The sequence below is a fragment of the Chiloscyllium punctatum genome, chromosome 11, assembly GCF_047496795.1.
Source record: "Chiloscyllium punctatum isolate Juve2018m chromosome 11, sChiPun1.3, whole genome shotgun sequence".
Taxonomy (NCBI): Eukaryota; Metazoa; Chordata; class Chondrichthyes; order Orectolobiformes; family Hemiscylliidae; genus Chiloscyllium; species Chiloscyllium punctatum.
Window position 1 is genome coordinate 30607662 of NC_092749.1, and position 21490 is coordinate 30629151.

The 21490-nt window shown below is 41.1% G+C and overlaps 1 protein-coding gene across 6 annotated transcripts in view; it reads right to left on the reverse strand.

Moving 5' to 3' along the window:
- Positions 1-21490, reverse strand: part of LOC140482864 (regulator of G-protein signaling 7) — a 440481-nt gene that overhangs the window by 228146 nt on the left and 190845 nt on the right. For all 6 annotated transcript variants that reach the window (XM_072580575.1, XM_072580577.1, XM_072580574.1 and 3 more), the window contains one exon: positions 12062-12158. In XM_072580575.1, coding sequence (XP_072436676.1) covers positions 12062-12158 — 97 coding nt within the window. The remainder of the gene's footprint in view (positions 1-12061; positions 12159-21490) is intronic.

The window sequence follows — 21490 nt, forward strand, 5'->3', positions numbered from 1 at the left end:
ACTTTTCATTGTTGCTTTATGAATTCTATTTTCAGTTATGAATGGAAGCCTCACTTTTGAAAATCTTTTTCCATGCTTGTTTAGTCTTAATTTGATTTCATCCACTGAATCTAAGCAGAACTTTTTTTTAAAATAGCCTCCAGTCATCACTCCAATGCAACCTGGCATCTTCTTCTCACATTTTTCTGTCAGTTAGATCTTTCCAACAAACCACAGCTTCTTAAAACATATCTTTTCTGATAATGTTTTCAATTACTCCCCAGAAAGGCCCATCTCAGCAAGCCTGGTACAGTATGTTTTGTTATGATACAGGTATGTATTATTCTGATGAAAATGGCTGTTTACGGGTGACCAATGAGGCTGCAATTCAATGGAGGAGTTTGAATGATGCATTACCAAAAACACAAGTGGCTTAACGACATTACCTGATGCGATTACAGCCCTATATTTGTTTTATATCAGTCCTAATGCTTTTATCTATCTATCTATAAATACTAAATCAATAAAAAGAGCACAATGCTAATAGCAGAAAAGGTGTTAATCTGAAATGAATCTGCAAGACAGAGGGTCTAGAATCAACTTCATCCTCACTCAAAATGCTCAAATATCAGCTGACTGCTAGCAAATGTTTTACTGAGGTCTTCCCTATATGTTCTAGAATTCACAGGATGGAGATAATTGATCCCAAAAGGGTTTAATTACCTTCAAAAAGTTGATCTCTTATTAATATTTTGCAACTGTCATACCTCCTTCTCTTTGACCTTTCATGCTCACCCTTCCTATCCTGGACTGCCAATCTGATTTTTTTGTTTTGGCCTTGTATAAGTAATATTAATCCACTGACTTGACTTTGAATGTACTCATCTATGTGAAAATTAAAATGTGCCTTTGTAACAATGCTGTGTATCAGACATGTTTCTCTGAAATATTTCTGCATATAGCTTAATCATGAAAGTATAGAAATACCAGAATCACAGAAGTGTTACAGTGCAGAAATAGGCCATTCGGTCCATCATACCTGCACTGGTTTATTAAATGAACCTAGTGCCAGTCTCCAGCTTTTTTCCCTCTACCTTTGCATAGTATTTTTATTCAAATAATCATCCAAAACCCTCTTGAAAGCCTCAGTTGAACCTGCCTCTAATCACACATCCAGGCAGTGTACTCCATACTCCAAGTGAGTACGAGTGAAAGATATTTCCTCACTACATCCTAACCTTGCATTCTGTGCTCTTCCTCAGTTTTAACCTGCTTTTCTACTACTTGTTCATTCTGAAATCATGTCTTTCAACTCCTAATCCTTTGCCAATTCCCTATTTTTTCTAAGGAGTATACATCCTGGAATATTGAGTTCCCAGTCAGCCCTGTTTGTAGCCAGGCCTCCATAATGCCTTTAAATTGAATTTGTGCTTCTAGCTCTTTTGGTATGTGCATTTGTACTGAGCTCTAATCAGAATGCCATTGCCACTCTGCTTTTAAACCATAATGATATAATTCTGACACTAATTGACAATTTTTTGAAAAATGATCTTGACGTTATGATCATGCAATTTGGTATTCCTTTGTATTTCATTACTTCAATTTTGTTTTTTGCAAGTATTTTCTTATTATTTACCATAACCATTCCTATTCGTGTAGTACATATCACTTTCTGTGTTCTAACTATTGCTTTTTCTCCTCTCCTTTTAACCTTTAAGTTACTATTACTTTGGCTGGGACAAATGGTTGTGGAACTGGGCTCCAGCAATAAATTATTAATTAATGTGTTTTTCATGGTGCAGTGGTGGTGTCCCCACCCCTGGCCCAGGGGACCTGGGTTCAAGTCTCACCTGGTCCAGTGGTGTCTCACAATATCTCTAAACAGGTTGATTAGAAAATATTTTCATGGAGTTACTTGTTGGAAAATATTTACCAGAACAGTTTGGGAACTATTGCTGTCTTAAAGTCTATTTCAACCATCTGAATGGGTATGGTCTCAATTCATTATTTATTGCATAACCAGTAATGCAACACTCTCTCAATTCTGCACTACAGTGTCTAATTTATATAACCAGTTTTAGCGTGAAGACACCAGTCTTCGAACTCATGTCACCAGTTACCTGATGATATATTCAACTTGCCTCCCTCAGAACCTTACATTATTGTTGTTATCTCCCATTTTAATTTCCTATTAGGTTTCCCACATTGATGGTACTGTTAAAGAAACCAATTAGAAATGAAATGGGTCGACTGAATTGCTTGGTGTTAGTAAAATAGAGGAAAACTGAAAAGAGAGATGCACTTTATAAAAGAGTGCCTCCATCAAACAAATCACAGCAGGGAGTTAAGTTAGGAAAGCGATTTTACAGTGAAACAGTGAATTATAAATAACAGTTCATATATTAATTTCACAACTGCAGCTGCAGCCTTTGAAACCCATTAGTTCTGATACTGAGACCCTGCTAGTCACATCTGAAATTAATTTCAGTGACTCTCAGCCAGATCTGCCACCTCCACACCTGATAATGAGAGTCAACAGAAAGGCAAATAAATCACTTCTTCAGCTGTAACATCACACAGTACAACAAAATGAAGTCAAGTTAAAATGATAGTCAAGTCCAAAATAGACAGATGATAATAGAAGAAATAAAGGGATACCAGATTACTATTTTTATGTAAAATAGTTCCTAATATTGTAGCATTTGGCTCATATTGAGGTCATAAAACTCTCCCTAATTTCCAAGTGCCTTGATACTGGAATTATATTCGGTATCCGATATGTTACCTGGAAACAAACAGTTAGACTGAAGTTGAAGTCCAAAGCTTGTTGTTATTTGAGAGAACTGTCTTCCTATCAATCATAAGCACACCCAGAAGCTGCAGGCTAGGTGCATGCTGGGAGCTGTGTCACAACACCTTCATAACTCGCTAAAGCTGACAGTTATACATCTGGGATTTCATGTAAGCTTAAGGCTGAGGCAATTCATATGAAGACAAGCATTATTGTTGTAGGTACTTTGAGCGCAGAATAGTGACCGAAAAGACCTTCCAAATATATTTGGAGAATTTTCACTACTTCATTGCTTCAATATTTTCTTCAGTCAGTTTTGTCCTCAGAGATTTGTTGTCCTCCTGCACACAAGATTTATGAATAGCACTCTAGCCAGTTTCCTTGAGCTAGATTATTTTTACTCTCTGTATGTTCAATTCTGACTGCCTGCTGTTTTATGGACGAGCTTTCAGGTCATCCGATGCAGAAACAGTGTCTTTAAACGGATGCAATACTGAAAGTGTAATACTCAGGAAAAGAACAAAGGGCTGAAATTTTACCAAAAATTGGTAATGTGTCAGTTTTGGGAGTTTAATGGAGGTGAACATGAGAAGGGGTCTCACCTAGCTCTCCACTACTCACTTCATCATGTATCCACCAGGTTGCCATCTTGCCCCTCCTGTGCTACCTTGTACTCGCCATTGCAGAAGAACTCACCAATGCTGGGAACTTCTGGGATTTCTGCCACTGGCATCATGCACCAAATCAATTACGGTCAACCCCAAATATCTTTTCACAAGATACATAATAGGGGGAAATTTTTAAAAAGGGCCCCTGTGGAGACATCAGAGGCATAGATCACACTTGGCTGGAAATAGAAGCTCATGTTGGTAAACGTACTGCCACCTGACATCTTCACCTGTCTGATTGGTCATCATAGTCACTGCAGCTACAAGAACCAAGCTACATGGACTGACTGTTCTCAGCACTGTACCATGTTTCAACCTCTGTCTCAGAAAATGTTACTCTTTTCTTCATGCTCTGCGTAACTGAACATTGTCATCGTTTAGGACTCACTGCACCCCTTTCTGTGGTAAAAACAAGGACTGCAGATGCTGGAAACCAGAGTCTAGATTAGACTGGTGCTGGAAAAGCACAGCAGGTCAGGCAGCATCCGAGGAGCAGGAAAATTGACGTTTTGGGCAAAAGCCCTTCATCAGGAATAGAGGCAGAGTGCCTGCAGGGTCTGCAGGCCCCTGCCTCTCTTCCTGATGAAGGGCTTTTGCCCGAAACGTCGATTTTCCTGCTCCTCGGATGCTGCCTGACCTGCTGTGCTTTTCCAACACCACTCTAATCTAGACTCTGCACCCCATTCTGTGGACTGTAATGATATGAACCCTCTGAACTATCCAAACAACTGGCTGACTGTGTCCTCGCCCCTGAACTGATTTTGGATGACATTCTTGAATTACTGTGCTGATACCCCCTAACACATAACAATCCCTCTCGACTTGACTGAGGACTAATCCCCTTAGACTTTTAGGTGTCGCAATTTGGTTGAAGGACATTCAGTGCTGTTGCTGTTTGAGCTGCTGTCATATGTTTACGTAGCAATGATATAGCACATCACTGTAAAGCAATATGCCCATCCATTTGACTGACCACTGCTGGAAAATATTACAAGCTACCTGGCATTATCTGTCTGTACTAAAAAGCAAGACATGTAGGAGCTGGAGGGGTGACCTTATACAGGTTTACAAAATCATGAGGGGCATGGATAAAATGAGCAGCAAGATTACCTTCCCTAGGGTAGGGGAGTTCAAAACCAGAGGGCATATTTTTAAGGTGAGAGAAGGAAAATTTAAAAGGGACCTGAGGGGAAATGTTTTCACACAGAGGGTGGTTTGTATGTGGAATGAACTGCCTGAGGAAGTGGTGGATGCAGGTACAGTTACATTTAAAGGGCATTTGGATAGGTATATGAATAGAAAAAGTTTAGAGAGATATACGCCAAATACAGGCGAATGGGAATCGTTTAGTTGGGAAAACCTAGATGGCATGGACAAATTGGACTTAAGGGTCTGTTTCCATGCAGTATGGCTCTATTACTCTATACGTATAGTGAGCCTGTATGCTCTGAACGAGGCTGCAACATGCATAAAGACAAAGCAAAGCAAGGCAGGGGCCCAGTATTCAGTCGGACTTTCATGTCTAGAATTGACGCCAGCTAGTTTCTCTGTGCAGTTTGAGAGAACAGCAAACTACATATAAATGAGGTGAACATAGGTAATAATGAGGTTTTAAAGTATCTAAATTGACCTCTTACCATTCGTGAGCAGTATCACTATTTCAACTGTCTAAATTTTGGGTGGAAAAATGAGCTTTTCCTGTCAGTGAATACCTCATTCTCCAATCTCACCATACTTTCCAAATGGACTTACCTATAATAATCTCTAGCAATAGTGAATAAGTACCACATGATAGCACAGTCAGCCACAGATTCCACCAGTTTGCTGATGAGAGGAAGTAGACTGATGGGGTGACAATTGGGTAGAAATACCTGGCCAATTTTCCACATTTCTGGGTAGATATCAATGTCATTGTTGAACTGGAATAGCTTAGCTACGTTTGGCTAGTTCTAGTAATACAAGATCTCAGCACTACAGCAGGCATGATGTTGAGGCTCGTAGCCTTTGCTGCACACAATGCACTTTGCTGTTGGTTGCTATCACGTGGAGTGATGTAAAGTGGCTGAAAACTGCGTTCTCTGAGGTGGACTCCTCAGAAACATCGAAACATGAACCCAGGAACAAGAGAATGAAAGTGGCCATTTGGCACTCGAGCCTGCTCTGTCGTGCGAAAAGATGATTACAGATCTGATTTCAATCCAACTCAGCCTTGTTTAAGTTCAATGGCCTGCCCTTCTGGGGAACAGCATTCTATAGACCAACAGTCTCACAGAAAAAAACATGCTCCTCATCTCCACCTTAAGAGGGAGCCCTCTTATTTTTAAACAGTAGAATCAGGAAGGCAGTTGCCTGTTGGCCAGTATGTAACACAAAATGATACCAACAGTGTGGGTTCAATTCCTGCACTGGCTAAGATAACCATGAAGGTCTCTCCTTCTCAACCTCTCTCCCCACCTGAGATGAAGTGACCCTCAGATACAAACATGAGAAAGCAGTCCTATGGTCTGGGAAGACTATAGTGATTTTACCTTAGAGTCAAGTGGAAACATCCTCTAGTATCCAAACTATCAAGTCACCTTGGTATCTTGGACTTTTCATTAACACCACCCCTCAGTCTTCTCAACTCCAATGGGTATAGGACCAACCTGTTCATCCATCCCTCATAAAACAAGCCCTTCATCCCAGGATTGAGACTAATGGATTTGGAGGCTAAGATGGATAATCCACTTTTTCTCTTACAGGCTGAATCTGAATGTTGAGGGTCACTCAGTAAAATATTCTGCAGCTAGGGCAGAAGATGTGGGTAGTCTAGTTGCTATCTTGTAGAAAGACAGGGTTGCACGTGGCCTCTGCTGCAGACAGGTCAAAGAGAACGTCACTAGGGTGGTTTGAGGAGAAAACTGACAAATAAATAGTGATAATTGGACATTTATGGTAGGAGATTTGACACTGATGTTGCCGCTGATTGTCATGTTAACATGGATAGGCTCCCTTTTGTTAGGAATGGTCATTGCCTGACACCTGTCTCACCTGAATGTTTGCATGCTAGTTGCCACTCACAGCTCAAATCTGGATTTTGTACAGGTCTTGCTACACATGAGTATTCGCTGTTCCAATAGCTGAGGAATTAGATTTGGAGCTGAACAGTGTAGAATCAATAGCAAAAGGCCCCACATCTGACCAGTTGGTGTTGTTTCTTTCCTGGTATTGCTATAAGCTGCATACACTCAAAGAACTTGCAGTAGTTTACCAGCAGTAACTTGACTAAGTTAGTGTTATAATATAATGGGGCTTTCATTACCATTGCCAGAAGAGCAGTACTGTGAGAAGGAGCAAAGTACTTTCAGCCTTTTTTCAGTAAATTTACATTTCTCAAGAATACATTGTGGGAATTGGATATATAAAGTCAATTGATTTTAAGTTGTTCAACAATAAACATAACAACAGATGACACAACAAAAGCTATATTTCAAAAATAAATTTGTTGGTTGTAAAACCATTTAGGATCTCCACATCATGAAAGAGCACAATCTAAAAAATAATTTTCTTCTGTCTTTCTCAAATCTTTGAGCTGAAAGTAAACACTTATGTACAAAGAGGTAGTGAACAATACCTAATGTTGAGCTGTAAATATTATACAATAGATCCTATCCAATTGAATGAAGCATTGTGTTACTAATCTTATTGTAAGTGATTGCCTGTATAAATAATATTAATATGATGCTGATTTATTCATGCTAAGAACTTTGAACCATTAGAGATTGTATGTGTGAAATATATATATAAATATATAATAAACTTTGTTTTAACTGGCTCATTATGAATCAACGCTCTTAATAACCAGCAAAAATTACATATCTCAAATACCACATAGTTTACTGAATTATTCTATCTAATTATTTGTTCTTTTAATTTATTTACCTCAATGTAAATATACCTGTAGTTTAATCAAATGGCCACATTAAATATCAGCAGTTGATTCAATTTTGAGTCATAGAGATGCACAGCATGGAAACAGACCCTTCAGTTCAACCCGTCCATGCCGACCAGATATCCCAACCCAATCTAGTCCCACCTCCCAGCACCCGGACCATATCTCTACAAACTATTCCTATTCATATACCCATCCAAATGCCTTTTAAATATTGCAATTGCACCAACCTCCACCACTTCCTCTGGCGGCTCATTCCATACACGTACCACCCACTGCATGAAAATGTTGCCCCTTAGGTCTCTTTTATATCTTTCCCCTCTCACCCTAAACCTATGCCCTCTAGTTTGGGACACCCCGACCCCAGGGAAAAGACTTTGCCTATTTACCCTATCCATTCCCCTCATAATTTTATAAACCTCTATAAGGTCATCCCTCAGCCTCCGACGCTCCAGGGAAAACAGCCTCTCCCTATAGCTCAAATCCTCCAAACTCAGCAACATCCTTGTAAATCTTTTCTGAACCCTTTCAAGTTTCACAACATCTTTCCGATAGGAAGGAGACCAGAATTGCACACAATTCTGGCCTAACTAATGTCCTGTACAGCTGCAACATGACCTCCCAACTCCTGTACTCAATTTTCTGACCAACAAAGGAAAGCATACCAAACACCTTCTTCACTATCCTATCTACCTGTGTCTCCACTTTCAAGAAGTTATGAACCTGCACTCCAAGGTCTCTTTGTTCAGCAACACTCCCTTGAACCTTACCATTAAGTGTATAAGTCCTGCTAAGATTTGCTTTCCCAAAATGCTGCACCTCGCATTTATCTGAATTAAACTCCATCGGCCACTTCTCAGCCCATTGGCCAATCTGATCAAGATCCTGTTGTACTCTGAGGTAACCCCTTCTTTGCTGTCCACTACACCTCCAATTTTGGTGTCAACTGCAAACTTACTAACTATATACCTCTTATGCTCACATCCAAATCATTTATATAAATGACGAAAAGTAGAGAACCCAACACCGATCCTTGTGGCACTCCACTGGTCACAAGCCTCCAGTCTGAAAAACAACCCTCCACCACCACCCTCCGTCTTCTACCTTTGAGCCAGTTCTGTATCCAAATGGCTAGTTCTTCCTGTATTCCATGCGATCTAACCTTGCTCACCAGTCTTCCATGGGGAACCTTGTCGAATACCTTACTGAAGTCCATCAATATTGGCCTTTCTCTAATCTAGAACTTTAACTTTTAGATCTGGTCCATCCTTTCCCATCACTAATTTAAATCTAATAGAATTATGGTCGCTGGCCCCAAAATGCTCCCCCCACTGACACCTCAGTCACCTGCCCTGCCTTATTTCCCAACAGTCGGTCAAGTTTTGCACCTTCTCTGGTAGGTACATGCACAGAATGAATCAGAAAATGTTCTTGTACACACTTAACAAATTTCTCTCCATTTAAATCGTTAACACTATGGCAGTCCCAGTCTCTGGAAAGTTAAACTCCCCTACCATAACCACCCTATTATTCTTACAGATAGCTGAAATCTCCTTACAAATTTGTTTCTCAATTTCCCTTTGACTATCAGGGGGTCTATAACACAATCCCAATAAGGTGATCATCCCTTTCTTATTTCTCAATTCCACCCAAATAACCTCCCTGGATGTTATTCTGGGAATATCCTCCCTCACTACACCTGTAATGCTATCCCTTATCAAAAACGCCATTTCCCCTCCTCTCTTGCCTCCCTTTCTATCCTTCCTGTAGCATTTGCATCCTGGAACATTCAGCTGCCAGTCCTGCCCATCCCTGAGCCATGTTTCTGTAATTGCTATGATATCCCAGTCCCATATTTCTAACCATGCCCTGAGTTCATCTGCCTTTCTTGTTAGGTCCCTTGCATTGAGATAAATTCAGTGTAATTTATGAGTCCTACCTTGTCCCTGTCTGCCCTGACTGTTTGACTCACTTCTGTTCTCAACTGTACCAGTCTCAGATTGATCTCTTTCCTCACTATCCTCCTGGGTCCCACTCCTCCCCTTGCTAGTTTAAATCCTCACCTCGAGTACACTATCCACCGTGAAACCTGAATAGTCTATTGAGGGTACATGTAAGAAAGTTCTCTGCCAGTAAGTTTTATTCAAGGCAAAGTTGCATTATTAGTTCAGTAACTTATGCTGTAAATAAAGTATAACAGTGATGTGCAAAACCCCAGCCTTACATTTCTATCATTTATTTCTGTGTTTTTACATTGATTATGTAAACCTCCTGATTATTCGGAATACTTGATCAACCCACTCACACCTGGTCCCATAGGTCCAATTAATTAAAAGTCTGCTGCATACAATTTAGATTTAAATTGCAGTGGTACCTTCCCAATATCCTGACCTAACTTCAGTTGATTAGGAATGACTTCAATCTTGGGTCCAGAAATTATATCAGGTGGCTGGTTTGCACCTTTTCCAATTTATGTTTCCAACTTCAGTAGAAAGGAGGATGGAGAGGGGTATGTAATGGGTCATTACACCAATAATGGTCCAATTTCCACAGTCAATAAAAATTTTATATGATGCCAAATATTTGCAGAAACATCTAGTAATAGTCATTTATGCCACTTGCCCCAGGTCTCTGACATCTCCAACCAATGGAATAGGCCCAGCACTGCGGACAGACGACAGCAGTTTAGGGTCACAGCGGCTTCTGCATTGACGAGGCAGTCCTAGTGCTAATTCATGCCTGCTGCTGCTGCTGCAGAGGCACGTTTGAGCTGGTGGCATCAGAAATGGCTGCATTGGCAAGGCGGGCCCAAAGTGGACTCATAGTAGTGTCGGAGTAAAAGTTTGGCCAATTCAGTGCCAGGCAGCATCAGTAGCATCTGAAATGGTGAGATCCCGCAAGGACTCAGAGAGGCGGAGTTGAGATGAAACCAAAGAGTGGGTAATTTTTATTCCAGTGGCGGCGATTCGGTGAAGGAGATTTGTGTCTAGCTACCAGGTCCATGGCCCATGATGAAGCACTTACCAAGAAGGACTGTAATGTGGGACACTTCTTTTATTTCTTCATTTCTCTGCCTTTATATTCTATGTTTTCATTTATTTTCCCATGCTTTATGATGATACCAGAGAGTGCAACAATATCCAACACTTTTCACTGTATTTTGTATGAAGATACATGTGACAATAAATAAATAAATCAAAATGATAGCAGGAGTTCAGGAAAACCTTCTGCAGATGGCAAATACATCCATTAAATAAACTGTTTTTTTCAAACTATTTTCTTAAAAAATAATCTCCTTGTCCTTTAATTTTTCTTTTTGTTTTCCTTTGTGCAACCACAATCTACATTTGTATAATGCTTTAAATGGAATGAAATAACACAAGATACTTTGTACAAACATTATAAAGTAAAATGGGACGCATAAAGAGATATTAAGTCAGATGACCAGAAGCTAGCTCAGAGAGGTGGATTTTAAGGAATGTTTTATTGGAAGAAAAGTGAAGTGGAGAATACTAGGGAAAGAATTCCAGGGTGTGGAGCCTAAGCTGCTGGAGTCCACAGCCACCCATCGCAGATCTGTTATATTAGGAATGAAAAAGAAACCACTATCAATTGGAAGAGATTTCAGAGATAGGGAGCAGTAAAGCTACAGAGGGATTGAAAAGAAAAATTAAAAAATTAAATTGAAGGCTTGGTTTGACTGGGTACCAATGTAGGTCAGCATGCACAGGGCTTAAGAAAGAGTAGGATACCTGTGTAACACATATACAGCAGATTTTTGCCAGTCCTATCTACAATACAGAAAAATTAAAATGATGTTTCTGCAAACTTCTGGTTTATGTTCTATGTGTTTTCCAACTTCTCCTGCTAATCCTTGTATGATTCATAGTAGTTTCACAGTAGTTATAACAAGAAAGTTGCAAGGACAGAGGGCACTTGAGAAAGCATGGTGAGTGCCCTCAAACAGCTTGGGCTCATGCAAAGCATCTGCAAGCTCAAATAGAAGGAAGCACAAGGCACCCCATTACATACCAGGGTTGTAACCTCCACAATGAAGTTAACTCAGTTGGTTTAGACATGACCTTCTGCCACCCAACTCCACAGTGAAACTCTTTGATCAGCTTCTACTTGTGGGCGGCATGGTGGCACAGTGGCACAGTGGTTAGCACTGCTGCCTCACAGCGCCGAAGACCCGGGTTCAATTCCTGCCTCAGGCGACTGTCTGTGTGGAGTTTGCACGTTCTCCCCGTGCCTGCGTGGGTTTCCTCCGGGTGCTCCAGTTTCCTCCCACAGTCCAAAGATGTGCAGGTCATGCTAAATTGCCTGTAGTGTTAGGTAAGGGGTAAATGTAGGGGTATGGGTGGGTTGTGCTTTGGTGGGTCGGTGTGGACTTGTTGGGCCGAAAGGCCTGTTTCCACACTGTATTGTAATCTAATCTAATACTTGTCCAGAGAAATATTAGAAAGAGGATTTTTTTTAGAAGCTATATGTTCCTTTTGTCAGTGCAAAACATATTGAAAAAAATACAAACTGCCAGCTTTATTATTGCATTTGTTGCGCAAGATGTGGCTAACTGAAATTTCCATAAGCCTAATACCCCACATCTTCTCATCAGATTTCATTAAGTTTTCCACACTGACATAAAACTGGCCATACCCTTCCATGCCACTTAAAATTAGTACAGTATCTTACCAGAAAACACACTGGGAATTTTTGACAAAAAGCTTTTGACTGTGCGGATAGGAATCCCATTTTTCTCCTCTTGCATTCGTGCTATAACATCTTCCATCTGAAATGAGATGGGAGAAAATATTTAATGTTATTTTTGCATTCTATGCCTTTAAACATTTTTTTAAAAAGGAGAATGTACTCAGCATTTTTTTCCTTTGCAGCGTAACAAAATGTTTTGCTTTTCTTTAATTAGGGGTAAAGCCATTTCATCTCTTAAGCTTAATTTTATTTTCTATCACCTTAAGGGATTCTGTTTTCTAAGGAAGCATGGTTTTATAAAGAAACCTGCACACTGGGCATTAAAATCACAATTAGAATTAGATAATACCTTCTGTTCAGAGATTATTTTGAATTGCTTTAATAATAATTTTAAAAACCTTTTCACTCCACAAATGCGCATCAATTTGAAGTACAAAGTTCCATCTCAGACTATATATTTTTATATAAACACTCATTATTTTACCCAGGCAGATTCATGGTCTTTGTTGTCATTATGAACATGGATTGCAATTTAACCTTTCCATTCAACAGCTTTATCAGTGCAGAATCCCCCACCATCTACCTCCTACAGGTCACCAGCAATCAGAAACATAACTGGACCACCCAACCAGTAGCTACAAGAGCTGGTCAGAGTCAAGGAATCCCCAAAACCTGTCCATCATTTACATGACAAAGGTCAGAAATGTGATGGAATATTCATCACTTACCTGGATGGGTGCAGTACCCACAAAACTTCACATTTTCTATATTTCTAGGTTTTGATCCAATGATGAGCAATAGTGCAACAAATGGCAATCAGCAATGTAGATTTTGTTTAGCTGCCTGAGACCTCACATGGGCAGCTTTAGATGTCTAAGGATCTTTCTTTAGCTTTAAGGACATTGCTCATATTAATAGTGAGCTGCAGGAAGAGCTGAAGATTCAAGAACCTTACAAGATAAACCCTCGTGGCATGATTCAACAAAGCAGAATCTACAGTTGATGGCAAAAGAATTTTAGACCTAGTAAGAGATGCATTGCAACAGGACAGCTAGGATTTCCCTGAATCTGAAGTGTCAGTCTTTCTATGACAGTTACAGATTGATATAGATACCAATTATGTGAGGCAGGATTCAGCCAAGCAGTGACCGGACATGGAGGTTTTCAGAAATGGACCAAACAACACTTTAGACATCTTGGAGAAAACAATTCTTAGAAATAAAATTATTTCTAAATTAGACATTAAAACATAAATAGGAAAAGTTAATATATTTCTACAAACAATTAGAAGTGTAGCTAATGATATTCTCACTCATTAAGTTGTAAAAGAAGCCTTTGAAAATTGTTTTAACCTCTGAATAAATAAGATTCTTAAAAGAGCACGATTTAGCAGCAACTTCAGAATCTAGGGGAATCCATGGATAATTTCACCGATGATCTCTATAGTTATGGTGGTTTAATGTCAGAAGTCATGAAGGGCAGAATAATTGTTGAAATTGCTGCAGAGCCTTTATCAAATTTGTTACATTCAAAATAAAATTTACAGCCAGTTGTACAGATAGTAAGGGAAGCTGAAGAGTAGGAGCACTGATCAATACTAAGAGAAGATCAACTGGGTATCACAAGAGATCAGCAAAAGTTCTTAAGGTTCAAAACCACAAATGGCACATAAGAACATAGCACTAAGAGCAAGAGTAGGCAACTCAGCCCATTGAGCCTGCTCCAATATTTGATATAATCATGGCTAATCTCATCTCAGCCTCAACTCCATGTTCCTATCTATTCTCCAAGACCATTCAACACATTGCTAATTAAAAATTAATTAGGCATAAATTGCTCAACCTCTCTTCATAAGACATGTGAAAAGCCAATACAACGAGACAGATGGCAAACCAACTTGTCCTTTAATTCCCAACCACCATATCTGACATGACCATACTCTACCCAGACCCAATGATCTCTCACGACTAAACTACAATGCTGACCAGACCTGAATTTCCCCCCCAACCTGACCCGACTTACCCCTGACCTAACTATCCCTTTCAACATATTCCAACCATCCCAACTCATCTACCTACTTACCCACCCTGCCTGAAATTCGCTCATTATTCTACTCAACCATTCAGTTATCCATTCAAAAACTGGGATCAGAATGTCCTGGAAGAAATATATTGCAGCATTGGGTTAAGGGAATATAAAAGCGCAGCGCAAATTGACAATGGTTAGAAAATCTTGTTCGACAATCCCTTTTCTCCTGCTAGAGAGAAGCAAGCAGAGTTTACACAAGGTTTCACGAGGGTTATAGTCCTCCCAATGCCACAGAGTGATGAATTTTCCATCACATTCCTGACCTTTGATATCTAGATAATGTACAGGCTTTGGGGAAATTCTTGTCAATAATTCCTTGCCTCTGACCAGCTCTTGTAGCTACAGTATTTGTATGGACAGTCCAGTTAACTTTCTGATAAATGGTAAGCTGTAGGATGTTGATGGTGGAGTTTCTGCACTGATAATGCCGTTGAATGCGAAGGACAGATGCAAACACTTTACTTCTTGGGTGCTACATGCCAACATTTCCCTGGATCCGAATTGAAAAGCAGTTCACTCCCTCAGTGTCCAGCTAGCATCTGACTATACACAGAGCCCATACCTGATTTTCTGGCAGCGGTCATATTGCCTTCATTCTGCCACAGTCCACTGCACCCCTTGAATTTTAGCTACCACATGAATGTCAAGGCTACCTGCTGACTATGTGATTGATGACTCTGGTATGCAACCCATGCCTATGGTAAGTATGCAATAAAAGCCACAATGCCACCCAAAATGAGACAGAGCAAATCATTCATGTGTGGGTCGAGTGATGCCTGGATTTCTTTGGAACAGCACCAGGTGGAAAGTGTGTGAAAACATGGAGGTCTGTTGCATGCTCCACAACTTCACCATCAAGAAGTTCAGCTGTTACCAGTAGTTATAGCAGCTATACATACCAGTTACTACACAGACAGAAGCTGAAGATTAAGACAGTAAGAAGAAGGAGGAGGTAAGGAATATGTGGAGGAGGAAGAAGAGAGGAGGCAACCCTGACAATTGTTTTCAGTCTGGTTCCACGAAGTGAAACTCATCCAAGCTTAGTATTAGTCATCCTAAACCCAATTCCCCATTTACAAACAGTTGTCCCTCTGATGTAGCGTCTGCATGGCTATAATGCACCAACGATAACTATCAACAAATGAAGAATTCAAAATTTAATTTAAAGAAAAACTTTATGCATTCCATAACGCTTCTGTTCCACATTCCTTTGCCTATCTTTGTGCTCTGATGTTGTGCTACGGTTATTCCTGTGTCGTGGCTAGTGGAAGGCTGATGACTTCAATCAGTTCTGGACCGAGAAGGCCTGAATTTGAAATGCACCATTTTGCTTTGCACAGAAGCTGTCTTGGTCTGTGTAAAAGGGCAGCCTGGTAATGTGTTAGATTATATTTGGCAGACTTTTGAGATAACACGACACATCCTTTGGACTCTGTAATCCATAGCCATTGGGAATCTGAATGGGGTAGCTAAACCTGGAAGGCAGACTATCAGAATGAGGAACGAGTCATTTAGGTCTGAGATGAAGAGGAACGTCTTCAGTTAAAGGAAAATTAATCTTTGGAATTCTTTATCCCGAAAGAGGCTCTAGTAGCTCAGTTGTCAGGACAGATATTTGTAGATATTCATGGAAAACAGATTTGGAGATAATGTGCTAAAGTAGTGTTGAGGTACATAATCCTCCTTGGCATAGAATGATGGTGTATGCACAAGGGGCTGAATGGTCTACTTCTTAGTACCTATGGCAGCAGACTAAACACGTATGATAACTGTCTGCAATTTGTGCTCCAATAGAAATTGTGATAACAGCATCAGATGTATCAGATTTGGGTGTGAACAATTTGGACATCCCATCCATGTTGGAAGGGATGGGTTAAGATTCCAAAGCTCTGTTCTAAGTTGGTGCTGAACTCCTTCACGCTCTTTGGTATTTGTTGCAGCTTTTCTTCTCCACTGAGGATTTCCCTGGACATACCAGGCTGTAATCTTTTATAGACTATCCCATCAAAGTTCTCTACTGAGTCCTCTTCAGCAAATTCTGCAAATGGCTTTACACTTCATTCAACTGGCACCAATGTTATCCTTGTCCCCCCACTCACTGTCTCAGGACACACACATTCCAGGAGAGATAATAGTAATGTCATTGGATTAGTCATCCAGAGAACCCAAACTAATGCACTGGAAACAAATTCAAGACCCAACATGGTAGCTGGTGGAGAATTGACATTGAATTCATGAAATCTGGAGTAAAAGCTGTGGTAGTGGTGTCCATGAAATTATCACTGATAGTTATCTGGTTTATTAATGTCCTTTATGGAAGGAAATCTGCCTTTCTTTGTCTACATATGACTCCAAACCTACAGCTGTGTGACTGACTTTTAACTGCCCTCCCAAATGGCCCAGAAAGCCATTCAGTTCAAAGAAGCATTTAGGAATTTGCAAAGCTGATATCCCATGAAGGATTTTAAAAAGTCTGTCCTCTGATATAAAAACAGAAATTGCTGGAGAAACTTAGCAGGTCTGACAGCATCTATGGAGAGAAAGCAGAGTTGACATTTCAAGTCCATGACTCTTCATCAGAACAGTCACCGGATTTGAAATATAAACTGTTTTCTCTCCAGAGATGTCGAGTTTCTCCAGCAATTTCTGCTTTTGCTTCAGATCTCCATCATCCACATTGTTTTAAGCTATCCTCTGATATGCTGTGTCAGTAACTGAGTTCATGGATGTAAATGTGAAGCTGAATGAAAGTGTTGTATTTTCATCACTCTTGCAGTTCTTCCATTGCCTTAGCAGGATGCACCTTTTGGATTCCTTAAAGGAACAAGTACAAAGGTAAAGTTAGTGTGTGTAGAAGAGCAAGTAAGAAATATATGTTCACATCACAATTTTTTAACATAGCAGACACAGTAGAATGAAAGGGAAATGCAATGTGAATTGGAAGTTACGGAAATGGTAATTTTAGCTATCAGCCCCACTGCTGGCCACATCCTCACTTGTTAGATTAGATTAGATTACTTACAGTGTGGAAATAGGCTGTTCAGCCCAACAGGTCCACACCGGCCCGCCGAAGCGCAACCCACCCAGACCTATTCCCCTACATTTACCCCTTCACCTAACACTACGGGTAATTTAGCATGGCCAATTCACCTAACCTGCACATTTTCGGACTGTGGGAGGAAACCCACGCAGACATGGGGAGAATGTGCAAACTCCACACAGTCGCCTGAGATAGGAATTGAACCCGGGTCTCTGGTGCTGTGAGGCAGTAGTGCTAACCACTGTGTCACCGTGCCACCCATTATGGATAATGGCCACACCACGTCCTCCAGACGGTTAGGACTTGCACGTGTGTCTGTTTCCCTTCAATTGTGCACCACATTCTGCAAAAGGAGGGAGACGTGTGTCCATGAGTATTGTGTATTTTGCTTGAGTGACGGCCAATATTTGGCAGTTTTTGCGAGAATTGAGAAGTATACGTGATGTTTGCAATTCCTAAACGCATGAGCAGAAGATAAAGAGGTGAATGTGAAGAGTGACTTAATTGATAGAGATTGTTGGTTGATGAGTAAAGGAGTTGTGGTCCAGTGACTGATACTTGTGGATATGACATTTGAAAATGGAATCACTAACTTTGAGTAGTCATTGAGTCATTGAGCTTTTTGTAGCACTGTATCCACATTCCTGGGGCTTGACTGCTGGCATTTACTGCTCAAGCAATCAGCTCCCACTACTTTTTGAACATAAATCCAGAGGGTCTCCTGCCACTCTACCTCCTAGCACGTGCCCCATCTTTCCAATATTTCACCTCCTCATCCACTGCAGCACTCAAAATCGACTCACTCACATATTGTGTCATTCTCCACTACTTCCCAGGTCAGAGTCACTTCCTGCAGGACTGCCAACACTGACTCCAGTCACAGTGTTCCTTACCATTAAAAAAAAGTACAGGCTGGCTTTTAATTGGTCCTAGCCAGGTACAATTTGGGCATCGATGTCCAGCCCATGGGTACCCTGGTTACCAGTTTCTTAATGCAGCAATCATTCAAATGATTGGATGGTGGTGGTGGTGGTGGTGGTGATGGTGGGTTCAATAGAATTGGTATGCTACCAACACTGCGGACATAATTAATAATTAATCTATTTTCTGAAGTTAATTTAGTTCCCATGAGCACGACATTCATATTCTAGCATGATCTCTTCTTCAACTCCTCTGACAATGTTGATGATTTTGATATCCAAATTTCGCATATCTTCTGGCATTTTGTAACCAACTGTAATTCTGCTTTGCAAACATCAAATTAATCCCCTTGGGATGGTGACAGATGTCAAATGTAAAGGAATTGTACACTCTTCAATGTTACCCTGCATGCAGCTTTGTCTAACATCTAGAAATTCCTTGACATTCTCCCAACTGGTTGTCAGAACAAACAGTATAAACTTCAGGTTGAAATATAAAAGTGGCTCCTCCTGATTTTCAGCTGATGGCTCTGCTCAACGTGTGAGTCCAGCAGCAGATGCATCCTGCTGATTTGAGAACTGAACCTTCTTATACACCAATTACACCACGCAGGTATGCATCCTGCAACTTCTCAATGCACCAATGCACCACTGTCACAACTATCCCACAGGCAAAGAGACAATTGCCAGAAGTGAAGGGAAAGCTGAAACTAAGTATTGCAGATGATATGGAGGTGCCAGTATTAGACTGGGGTGGACAGGGTCAGAAGTCACACAACATCGGGTTAGAGTCCTGAAGATGAAGTCTTCTGACAAAGGAACAGCACTCCGAATACTTGTGATTTCGAATAAACCAGTAGGACTCTAACCCGGTGTTGTATGACTTTTGACTGAAGTATTTCAGATAAACACCTTTTTAAGTAGCTTCAGGAAGGTCTGGTTTTCAGAATGCAATCTCAGTTATGATAAGCTACAACAAGGCCACGCCAACCATTATCCAGAAACTGCTCTCTTTCAGTCTTAGTTTGGTGATTTCATACACACTCAGCTCCTCAATTAGACCTGTGGAGTGACCATTTCTGCACACACCTTAAACTCCAGGATAAACCATCAGCTTCAGTCCTAATGACATCACTGGAGCCTGATTTGCATATTTCATGAGCACCCTACTGGCATGCAGCTGGTGTCTGACAGTCGGCCCGATCAGTGCTAATTTCTGACCTGCTGCGTTTTTCCAGCAACACATTTTCAGCTCTGATCTCCAGCATCTACAGTCCTCACCTTCTCCTAATTGATTTTAACCTACCGCGAATCCTCTTACAAGGATGCCTTCCTTGAAGAAGCTCTCTTCCTCCCTCTACAAAGATTTCAGTGAGTCCCTCTCTCATTGCACACCCCAGGTCATCTCCTCTGCCCAGAAGCTCTTCAGCCACGTTCTCAAACAGACTCGCTACCAAGCCACATTTCCTTCCTCAGTACTTGTCTACGGAACCGACTGACCCCGCACGGACTCCACACTACTTTCAGTCCCACAGCCCCCACCAACCCAACCTCCACTCCCGGCACCTTCCCCTGCAACCGCAAGAAATGCAAAACTTGTGCCCACACCTCCCCCTTTACTTCCCTCCAAGGCCCCAAAGGATCCTTCCATATCTGCCACAAATTCACCTGCACCTCCACACACATCATTTACTGCATCCACTGCACCTGATGTGGCCTCCTCTATATTGGGAACTACTTGTGGAACGTTTCAAAGAACACCTCTGGGACACCCGGACCAACCAGCCCAACCACCCCGTGGCTCAACACTTCAACTTCCCCTCCAACTCCACCAAGGACATGCAGGTCCTTGGACTCCTCCATCGCCAGACCATAGCAACACGACGGCTGGAGGAAGAGTGCCTCATCTTCTGCCTAGGAACCCTCCAACCACAAGGGATGAACTCAGATTTCTCCAGTTTCCTCATTTCCCCTCCCCCCACCTTGACTCAGTCTCAACCCTCGAACTCAGCACCACCTTCCTAACCTGCAATCTTCTTCCTGACCTCTCCGCCCCCACCCCCACTCCGGCCTATCACCCTCACCTTGACCTCCTTCCACCTATCGCATTTCCAACGCCCCTCCCCCAAGTGCCTCCTCCCTACCTTTTATCTGAAAAGGTGTCTGAAAAAGTCTACCTGAGGCTGCCTGATTTTCTGACATCAGAATTCTCTGCTGAAATGTTTTTTGAATTGTTGTATTATCTTCAGAATCAATGCAGTATTTGTAGGGGAAATCCAAAGTGGCAAATGTAATGCAAAAATGGAAAATTCAGCTTAGGAGAATATACAACAGGAGGAGGTCACTTGGCCCATTGAGCTGACTTTGCCATTCAGATCTGATTTTAGCCTCATCTCTACATTTTTATATACACCTGATAATCTTTTATTCCCTTCTTAATAAAAGAATCTGTCTGCTACTGCCTTAAAAATATTTAAACATTCTGCATGCACTGCCTTAACAGGAAAAAAAATTCAAAGACTCACAATTCTCTGAGATAAAAATATGTTTCCACATCTCTATTTAAATGAGTGATTCCTTATTTTTAAATGATGACTCCTGGTTCTAGGTGGAAGAAGGGAGCCTGGCATAGAAATTGGTAGGGCTAGCTTAGCTTCAGGTCCACTCAATGTTTAGCCACAAGACTTACTTAGTTAAGTAAGCAGTTCCCTTGTGAGGTAGCAGCCCTTGAGTGAGAGTTGGAGGGCAATTATGAAAGGTAACATTGACCAAAGTAAGAAGGCAAATGATCAAGAAGGAAAGAAGCCACCAAGATAAGGTAATTAGTGAGAGGGAAGTGACATTGAGGTAATATGGTTAAGAAATAAGGAGGGGGTGGTGGTGCTGTTGGGCTGTTGTGATAACAGTGGATTACTAAAGGAGCAAAATTGAAAAATGCAGGGAATTCTTTTATTCACTCATGGGATGTAGGGCATTGCTGGCTGGCCAGCATTTTATTGCTGTCCCTAGTTGCAGTTGAGAAGCTCGTAGAGAGTTGCCTTCTTGAATTGCTGCTGACCAACAATGCCATTAGGGAGCTAATTCCAGGATTTTGACCCAGCAATGCTGAAGGAACCGCGATATATTTCCAAGTCAGGACAGTGATGATGTGGAGGGGACCTTGCAGGTGATGGTGTTCTCATGTATCAGCTGCTCTTGTCTTTCCTTGGAAGTGGTCAAGAGTTTGGAAGGTGCTGTCTAAGGATTTTTGATGCATTTCACAGTGCATCATGTAGATAATAACACTGCTGCTACTGAGTATTGATGGTGGAGGGAGTGGATGCTTGTGGATGTGGTGCCAATCGAGTGAGCTGCATTGTCCTG